The sequence below is a fragment of the Gossypium hirsutum genome, chromosome A13 (genome assembly GCF_007990345.1).
Source record: "Gossypium hirsutum isolate 1008001.06 chromosome A13, Gossypium_hirsutum_v2.1, whole genome shotgun sequence".
Taxonomy (NCBI): Eukaryota; Viridiplantae; Streptophyta; class Magnoliopsida; order Malvales; family Malvaceae; genus Gossypium; species Gossypium hirsutum.
In genome coordinates this window covers 88,598,924-88,609,175 of record NC_053436.1, presented here as the reverse complement: position 1 = coordinate 88,609,175, position 10,252 = coordinate 88,598,924, and the positions used below count along the sequence as shown (strand labels likewise).

Genomic DNA, 10,252 nt, shown 5'->3' with positions numbered 1-10,252 from the left:
TTGTCAGTTAGTAAATAAAATTAATTGTTTTTATTTTAATAATTATTTGCTTAAAACTTATTTATTTTTTAAAATTTTTATCTTTCTTTTCATCCTCTTCTTCCTTTACTATTCTTTTCGTCTCCTTTCTTACTTTCTTTTCTTTTTTGTCCCTTTCTTGCTTGATTGCTACCATAAGTTTACTACCTTGTTTAGTTGGGCATTCTCTGTGGGTTGTAGCGTCGATTGCAAGAACATTACGTAAGTTCTGTCATTATTTTCTGTTTGTTTTCTTGCTAAATCTCGCCTGTTTCGTCAAGGTTAGATATTACTGTCAATATTTGTAAAACCTCATTAATGGTTCAAATGGATCTTCTTTTAGGCAAAGATTTCAAGGGTAATGCTTGTCTAGGGGATTAGGTCTGAATTGTTGCTGCTCACTTATCGGTAAGCGGAAGTTTCTGCTTCAGTTAGTTACGTCAAAGTTTTCGATGCATGTTAGTTTTGAAGGTTAAATTTAGCATTTTATGTTTGATTTAGCTGTTAATTGGTTAATTAATTATCGTTTTAGGGTCCAGATTCTTCTGCATTGCTTCTACATCGAAATTACATCAGGTGTGTACCAAAAACCAGACTTTCTGCGACTTCTGAACACTGAAAAACATGGTTGTCGATGCCACACGGCCATGTGCAGGCTGTGGGACACACTATTTGTGATTTAGGGTCACACGGAACATGGACACGGGTATGTATGTAGGCCTTGTAAGGGTTATTTTGAGATTAGGGTCACATAGGCATGTTTGATCGTGTGTTAGACCGTATAACTCACTATTTTGAGCCACATGGCTGTGTGGCAATAAAAGGGCCACACGGATGTGTGCTAGGCCATGTAGAGTACACGGACGTGTTGGCCAAAATACTAAAATTTTCCCTAGGGCTATAAGTGTCGTTCAAAATGAACGTAAGCCTTTTGCAGGGTTTGTATGCTCCAAATTAGACTTTATAATTGATATCCAATAATCTGAGGTGGAATAATAGATTATTTGTTCGTATAATTGATGCGATAACTGTTAAATGATAATGATCTGCAATATTTGGCTGTAACTTATATATGAATAATTGTATGTGCATCATTGGTATTTGATATCTATAACCGTATCTGCATTGGGTGGGAATGAGATAAAAAAGGAAGTGTTAGCAGTTTAATGATCTGCCGAATTGAGTGGATAAACCAAAAATTTGTATCCGGTTCTGGCAATTTATCAAAAATTGATTTGCCAGCGAGTCCGTGATCATTCTGAAATTTTTCATTCATACACTAATTGATGTGTAGGGCTAGATGAGTTCTTGATACCCTATATGGTGTGTTGGGATGGTCGGAATGGTGTGTAGCAAATGGGGGTAGGAAACTGCATCTGATTCTAATATGTTTTGTATTTGTATCAAATCTGTTCTGCATTTGTATTTGATTTGTTATACATCTTAGTTGAACTGTTATAGTATTACTGAGTACCATCTGTTTTTGATTCTGTCTCTGAATTTGGGTAATTACTATCATACCTATATTGTTGTTTTGCTTATATGTCAGTTACACACGTTGAGATATAAACTCATTTTATTTGTGAACTGCATTGCAGGTAACCCAAAGTGTTAGGAGGCTCGGCGTGTCGGAAGCTCTATCATCTATCTTTATTAGACATTTTACTGTGTGTTTAAGTTTGAATTAACATATTTTTTATTTTGGATTTCAATTTGTAAACTCGGATTTCCATAATGGTTTGACTGGTTTGATGTTCCTAAATGACGAACTTTAAATTTCTTCAAGGTTTTCTTAAATGTTTTGATGTATCCTCCAGACTTGGTCTTAACATCCAAGTCGGGTATGAGGTGTTACAACTATCTTTTCCCAGTTGAACTCTAATTAATTTAGGAATATTTTAGTCATATAAGGAATTTAATATTAGTCTATTTAAAGGGTCTTTGTAACCTTGTTCTAGAGAGTTAATAGAACATCTCTTATGTGAGATTTGATGAAGAATTTTATTGAAAGTTTTTTAGAGAGCATTGTATTCAAGTTTTGGGTTTTGCTCTTTTAGGTTAGTTTGTCGCATTAGTGAAGTTTTCTTTGCTCGTGATTTTTATCCTCCTCGGAGGAGTTTTCCACATAAAATTTGTGTTTGATCTTCTGTCTTTTTTTATTCCATTGTTTATACAGGTCGATCCCCAACACATTCTATCGAATAGAGTAAAAAGATTTTGAGTTAATTGAGTTGACGAGTCTTATTTTATCATTCTAATTCTATTTGATTTTTTTTCAAATCGAGATGAGTGAAATGAAATTTGAGTCGAGCCAAATCATTCGAGTTAAATTAAAAAATTAAACATATCAAATTAAAATCTTGCTACAGTAATTCCATGTTAGAGCACATAAATTTGAAACATATATATTTGAAAACTTTTTCAAAGTAAAATAATAAAAAATAAAATACTTTAGTATAATAAACTTGAATCATTAATTAACTTATTTAGGTCCCTAAAAGTATTGCTTTAGAAAATTTTTAAATATTCTTTAAAAATTTTATAATTTTTTAAAAATATAAATATTAGAATTTTTATAAATATTTTGAATTTTAAAATTTATTTTGAATTTATTTTATAATTTTTGTTTAGAGAGTCAAATTTGCTCATTTTAAAAATTGATAGGGACCAAAAAGGTATTTACACCAATCTGTTATTCGAATTATTTGAATTTTAAAATTCAACTCAACTTGAACTCAAAACTCGAATTACTTAATCAAGTTGACTCGAATAAATCGAACAACTAAATTCGATTAACTCAAAATTTGATTTTTTTATTTTTTGAATCGAGTTTTGCTCACCTTTAATTTTTAATTGATTTGATTATTATTAAGTTATTTAGTATCTTATTATTCCATTTATGAAGGATACATAAGTATTTTAATAGATTTTAAATAAAAATAATATTGTAAATATTAATTGTCCTTTAATAATCACTAACCTTTCAGATTTTCATATATAAAATTTTGATTATTGTTTCTTTTATTTACTATTATAAATATTGGATCATGATCTTTGGCAAGATTTTCATATAATATTCAACATTTATTGATTCACCAACATGTTTATAATTATAATACGTGTTGGAATAATATAACATATTATCTTTTGAATTTTTTAAAGGGAGAGTGTTTGATACATTGGTAATGCATTTTTTATTCCACAAGAAATTTTAAAAACTTGAAATATGTAAATAATATACATACTGAAAACCCTAGCAAAGAGTGCTTTGCTTAGCATCCTAGCGAAAACCATTTCTTCTGCGGCTTGAGATGAAGGAAAGTGGTGGCGACGACAGTTTTGGAGGAGATGAGATCTCCTTTCTGACAAAGGAACTCATCTAGTTATCGGTTAAAAGTTCGATGGTAGTACCAAGCGAAAAGCCAACCTTACTCTGCACTATATGGACAAAGAAATCCTATAATCCAGAAAGTTTTAGGGCACAGATGAAGAGTATATGGAAAATGAGGAAAAATTCGAGTTTCAACTAGTAGGGCAAAATCTATTCTTGATCGTGTTTGAAAGCAAAGAAGATTTGGAGACAGTTATGGAGAGGCAGCCATGGTTGTTTCGGAAAGTTTGGTGCTCTTTGATTGGTTGACTAAAACGATGGAAAGAAGTCAAATTCGGCTTATCATCCCCGTTTTGGATTAAGATCGGACCATGTTTACTAGAATTTTATAAAAAAAGATTTAATGCATGTTATTGGGGTTGCTTTTGGAAGCGTTCTTAGATCTGAAATTAATGGTGAATTTTTTTGGCTTAGAATTCAATTTGATGTGTAGAAACCCTTGCGCAGGGGTATTTTCGTCTCAATAGAAAATAAAAGTAAGTCCTGGATCCCTTTTAAATATGAAAAATTACCAACATTCTGCTTTGACTGTGGGAAGATGGGGCACGGTCTCAAAAAGTGCCTCAAGTTAACACCTGTAGAAAAAAATAAAATCAGAGATGATCCTCCCTATTCTTTAGCATTAAAAGCATAATTAAATTTAATTGGAAGGGAGAGTTTAAAGTTTAATGCCTTTTCAATGAAGATGCAGCCTCAATGTTCATATACAGGTGATATAGAAAAGATTCCTGAAGTAAATTTACAAGAGGAGGATAAAAGTGATATGTTCCAAAGAATCCAAGATAGTTCTCAATCTACAGAAATAGAGAAAGCAATGAAGATACAGGAGGAAGAGATAGTTATGGAAGAAATAGCGAATGGGAAAAATAATAATTATGCAGGAATTTTGAAACCAGCCAAGAAATCAAGTTGAAAAAGAATTGACGCGGTAAGAGAGGTGGATATTTATAATGGAGAGAGTATTTTGAGAAAGAGAAAATCGGAAGATATAAAAATTGAAGATGACGGTACAAGAAAAACCTATGAAGATAAAGCAAAAAGAACGAAGTACGACGGTCAAGTTTTTCATATCGAAAGAGGTATAATTTTGTCGGTAGAAAATCTTAAACAATGCTGTGTTCCCAACCAAAAGAGATCGGCGGCTACCAAAAAGTAAGCCGATCGGTTACAATGAAAACCATTTGCTGGAATGTTCGTGGATTGGGGAGTCCATGGGCAGTGCGAAGGCTTCGGTATTTGCTGAAGCAACATAAAGCCCAAAAGGTCTTCCTTATGGAGACCAAAATAGATGAAAATTGCATGGAAAAAATTAGGAAAGATGCGGTTTTGAGAATAGAATTGATGTAGGAGCAAAAGGTTCTAGAGGTGGAATTTATATGGCATGGAAAGTAGAAATTATAGTTGGGCTAAAAAATTTCTCAAAAAATCATATATTGATGTGATGGTAAAAGAGGATAATGTCAATGAAGAGTGGAGATTTACAGGGTTTTATGGCTCACCTTATGTTAACAACAAAATGTCTCGTGGAATTTGTTAAGGAAGTTGGGTCAAGATTAAAACCATCCATGGTTGGTATATGGTGATTTTAATGAAATAATGTATTCTTTTGAAAAAAGCAGAGGTCAACCAAGGAAGGAGAAAAGAATGGAAGCTTTCCGCGAGGTTTTAGTAGAATGTTAATTAATGGACGTGGGTTATACAAGGGTTTGGTTTACATGGGAGAAAGGGAATCTACCAGAAACAAAAATAAAAGAGCGATTGGATAGGGGCGTGGCGAATGAAAAGTGGATGCATCTTTTTCCAAAAGGAATTATTCACCATTTAACATACTCGATTTCGGATCACTGCCCCCTACTTATTAATGCTAATAATGAAAAGAGTAATAAGGGGATTCCATGATTCAAATTTGAGGCATGGTGGACCATGGAAGATCTATCGAACAAGAAATTAAAAAATCGTGATAGTCATCAAATGCATCTATAGTTGAAAAACTTGAAAGGTTGCAAGTTAGATTGATAAGGTGGGCAAGCTCAATAAAAAAGGGTCGTGATGGGTTAAGGAATAAGCTCACAAAGGAGCTTGAAGATCTAATGGCAAGTGATAGGGACGATGACACAATGGCAAACCTGATTGACACTAGAATTCGACTTAATATAGAGATTGATAAAGATGGAATGTATTGGGAACAAAGGGCACGAGCCAATTGGCTTCAATTAGAGGATAAAAATTCTGCCTTTTTTCACAAATATGCCGTAGCTCGTAGACGAATTAATACTATTACTAGACCTGAATCTAATGAAGGGAGAGAAATTTCTGATGAATCAGCGATTGATGAGGCCGCTTTAAATTACTTCCAGAATTTATTTTCGTCAAAGGGAGTTGGGAATTATCCCACCTTCTAACGGGCATTGATACTAATATTTCATCTGATATCAATACAGATTTGCTAATACCATTTACAGTAGAAGAGGTATTTTCAGCTTCGAAAGGAATGGGGCCCACTAAAGCACTAGGCTGTGATGGTTTTCTGACTTTATTTTTTCAGAGATTCTGACACATTGTAGGTAAAGATGTTGAAAATTTTGCTTGGGAATTCTGAATGATAGGAAGGATTTAGACTCTCTAAACCTTATGGGTATTGTGCTTATTCCAAAAATCCCAAACCCCACAAGTCTTGTTAATTTCAGACCTATTAGCTTATGCACAGTTTTGTACAAAATTGTGGCAAAAACAGTTGCAAATCGTCTTCAGGAAGTCATTGGAAGATGTATTGACAGTGCTCAAAGTGCTTTTTCTCTGGAAGGTTAATTACTGACAATGCGCTTGTAGCCTACAAACTCTTACATACGTTACGTCAAAAATGGACTGGGAAAAAGGGGCTTATGGTAGTAAAACTAGATATGAGCAAAACCTATGATAGAGTTGAGTGGACTTTTTTAAAGGAAGTTATGCTTCAAATGGGATTTTCAAAGGAATGGGTGACATTAATTATGAAATGTATCTCTAGAGTCTCATATACAATGAATATTAATGGGAGAAGAGGAAATGTTTTTAAACCCAATAGAGGGCTTCGTCAGGGTTACCCGCTTAGCCTTTTTCTTTTTCTGATATGTAGTGAGGGACTTTCGTTTTTAATAAGAACGACAATAAGTGAGGGATTGATGAAGGGAGTGAGGGCTAGTAGAAGAGGACCAGAAATATCGCACCTATTGTTTGCAGATGATTGTATTCTATTTGGTGAAGCGAAAAATAAAAGGGAAAGAATTTTAAAAGAAATTTTGAAGGAATATGAACAGTGCTCAAGTCAATGCGTGAATTTTAGCAAATCGACTATTTTCTATAGCTCAAATACAACAGGAATGGACAAAAAAGAGATCTCGAGTTTACTAGGTGTGAGATGCTCCACAAATTTAGGTAAATATCTAGGACTCCCTAATGGAGGACAAGGCTACTATCACAAGGGGGAAATGAGGTATTTATAAAATCTGTGCTTCAAGCAATACCAACTTATGCTATGTCATGTTTTCTCTTACCAAAATCATTATGTGGGAGTTAGAAAATATTTTCGCTAAATTCTGGTGGCAAAAAGGACAGCGAAGAAAAGGGATACACTAGTGTCAATGGAAATTTGTGTGCCGATCAAAAGAGGAGGGGAATGGGCTTTAGAAATCTATCGCAATTCATTATTTCACTAGTAGCTAAGCAAGGGTGGAGGATTATTAATAATCAGGATTCTTTGGTTACACGAGTTTTTAAAGCAAAATATTTTTTGAATGATCATTTTTTAAATTCTCGAGTGGGAAAAACCAATTCTTATACATAGAAAAGCATCTGGGCAACGAAAGGTATTTTGAAAAAAGGTACATGTTAGAAGGTTGGTACAGGTACAAATATTTCTATCCATGATGATACTTGGATTCCAGATGCTGTTAATTTTAGATTATCTTCAGTTGTTAATACTATGTGAGATGCCAAGGTCAGTGAGTTGATCGATAGTAATAAGAGAATATGGAAAAGAGAACTTATTAACAATACCTTTTCAGAGGAAGATGTTGGAAAAATACTCTGGATACCTTTAGCACACACACCTCACGATGATCTGCTTGTCTGGAAAGGCGAATATTCAAGCTATTTTTCGGTCCACAGCACCTATAAACTATTACAAACTTTTGATGAAATTCCTAGAGCTTATGCTTTACAAACCGGCTACAAGAATTTTTACAAAAAACTTTATCTCCTAAATCTACCATCTAAAATAAATGTTACAATATGGAGAATTTCATGGAACTATTTGCATGAATGTACTGAAACAATCGACCGTATTTTTCGTGAATGTCCTGTCACAGTGGAACTGTGGACACTTTTAAAAATTCAGAATATTTTTATGGATCCTAACATGGATTTTGTACAGCGGATTACTTGGATCTTTGATCAGTTTACTCCAAGCCAGAACCACCTCTTCTGTTGTGGTCTTTGGGCTATCTGGGGAGAGAGAAACAAAAGAATGCATGAGCAGAAAAATAGTACAAGTCAGGAAATAACAAATTTCATCAACAACTATATTGCTAAACTTAATGGTTTAGAAAAGAGAAATCCAGTAAGGGGGAAGGTGATAAGAAGATGGAGTTACCCACCTAGTGAGTTCATAAAAATTAATTTTGACGGTGCATATGATGGGACTCACCACCAATCAGCTTCAGGTATAGTGATCAGAAATGAAGAAGGGGTAGTCTTACTTTCTTGCTCTGAGATCCATCATGGGGTAACTTCCGCCTTTGCAGCTAAAGCAATCGCATGTCGAAAAGCAGTCCAAATAGGATTTGAACATGAATGGCCAAAGATCATAATCGAAGGAGACTCTCTCACAATAATCAAGAAATGTACAAACAAAAGTCAAGATCGATCACATATTGGAGCATATATATATGATTTTCAACAGAAACTAAGCAGATCCAAAAGTTTCATGTTCAAACACACACCAAGATCCGCAAACGCTCTTGTGCATATTTTGGCAACAAAAACTCTAAAAAGAAAGGAAGAGATGTACCTGGTAATGAGTGTCCCGGGGTATGCTGAAACTCAACAAAGGATTGAAAGGAGACATGAACCAGATTGAGAAAGGAATGGGGAAGAAAAGAACTAAGAGGAAAGTATAAGAAAAAAAGATGAACCAGTTTTTGAAAGAACAACTTTCCCAATAAACTGAACCATCAAAAGAAAAGAAGAAATGATATCCAGATGACAAGATAGGTTTCAGTATTTTCTGACTGGGCATTAGTTAGGCGCATTTATTTTCAATTCTAGACTATTCGGTAAAAATATCTAGATAGTTTTACTACTTAGTTTTTAGGCCACTTTAGCTTTGGGCCATTTTTTTTTGTTTTTAGCTTTCTGATTTCTTTTGGGTTTTACTATGTAATTCTTATTTCTTTTTGAATACAAAGCCCAATCTGAAATTTCTCAAAAAAAATTTGAAATATGTTATTTTAAATATATTTTTTTTTTAATATTTTACTATACCTCTATAGGATACTTGTTAATCCCTTGACAATACTTGTGAAGTCTAAAAACTCCACTAGTAGTGTACTAAATAATTTTCCTTTTTTAAAATTATATAATTTATTTTTATCATATCATGTGTATTATCTATAAAAATTGTTAATAATTCAACTAATGCTAAGAATAGAAGCTAATAACCAAATTGGTGCTTGATATGGTAAGCACTCCTCCAAGCACTAAATGACAAGCAATAATCATATAAGACACAAGAAAATGGTTACACAATCGGTTTCCTTATGTCTAAGGAGCCTAGCTCAGCAAGAAATATAAACTCTCTTCAACAATTATGCAAAGTAAACATACTCAATCACTCTTTGTGATAATTTCCCTAACCGTTGTACTTTGGAGACTTTATACCCTTACCACTAAATTTACCCCTTGTAAATTCAACAAGTAAAACCATGACACATAGGTTTTACTATCAATATGCACTCATACAATAAGATTCCTCACTTAGAATAGATTAAGTGCTCAATTCTCTTCGTAAATAAACCTATACAAGTCTGTCAATTATATAGAGTGTAACACATCTAACCCATACCCGTCGCCAAAATAGGGTTTCGAAGCATTACCGAAGTTTATCGATCAAACAAGCAGAATTCTTAAACATTTCATATCATCAAAACAAGTCATCAAAGCATCATTTTAATTCAAATTATAAACATACCAAATCCAAATCAAATTGCTTAGTTTATGAGCACTTAAACATAGAATTAAATTCACATGCACCTATCTAGATTTAGTTCAATTTACCATGCCATAATATGGCTTCAAAAAAAACACATATTAATATGTATAAAACCAAACAATATTAAACTTATAATCTCATTTACATTCAATTCACAAAATAGCTTTTATTTAAACACCTTAGGTACATGGCGACACAAAAGAGCAATCATCACTACGTTCGAGTTTGGGAGCGTTGTTGGATGCTGAATTGGCGATCAAAATTAAAGTATCTAATCTACGTACGGAAAACAAAATCATATGCTGAGTAAAACTCAGTGGTATTTCTATAATCCAAATATTTAAAGACAAGATAATATAATATGTATATTTAAATTATAAGCACATTTGAATATTTAAGACCACATTTATTCATACAATGACATTAGCCATTCAATATTCAATTCATAAATACATTATTTCATACCATTCTCAAATCTCATCACTTGCTATATAATAGTTTTTAATAATTTAATATATATATCATTTAAACAAAAATATTATTAACTCCATATCCAATTCATGAATACGTAATTCATGTGTCTCATTTTCATGTTT

The 10,252-nt window shown here is 33.0% G+C and overlaps 1 protein-coding gene across 12 annotated transcripts; it reads right to left on the bottom strand.

Moving 5' to 3' along the window:
• Positions 1-3,798: 3,798 nt before the first annotated feature.
• On the bottom strand, positions 3,799-8,715 carry LOC107962085 (uncharacterized). Of its 12 annotated transcripts, none has more exons than XR_005907643.1 (4): positions 8,457-8,701; positions 8,044-8,266; positions 7,445-7,891; positions 3,799-3,984 (listed from the first exon to the last, which is right to left on the bottom strand). XR_005907643.1 is itself a non-coding variant. In XM_041085142.1 (3 exons), the coding sequence occupies exons 1-3, from the start codon at positions 8,682-8,684 to the stop codon at positions 7,841-7,843; spliced, it is 324 nt and encodes a 107-aa protein (XP_040941076.1). In that variant the 5' UTR covers positions 8,685-8,701; the 3' UTR covers positions 7,419-7,840. The 12 variants fall into 12 exon arrangements, 1 of the variants encoding a protein (XP_040941076.1); XR_005907649.1 differs by having other exon boundaries at positions 8,146-8,270; positions 8,457-8,690; XR_005907650.1 differs by having other exon boundaries at positions 8,146-8,266; positions 8,457-8,690.
• Positions 8,716-10,252: the final 1,537 nt, after the last annotated feature.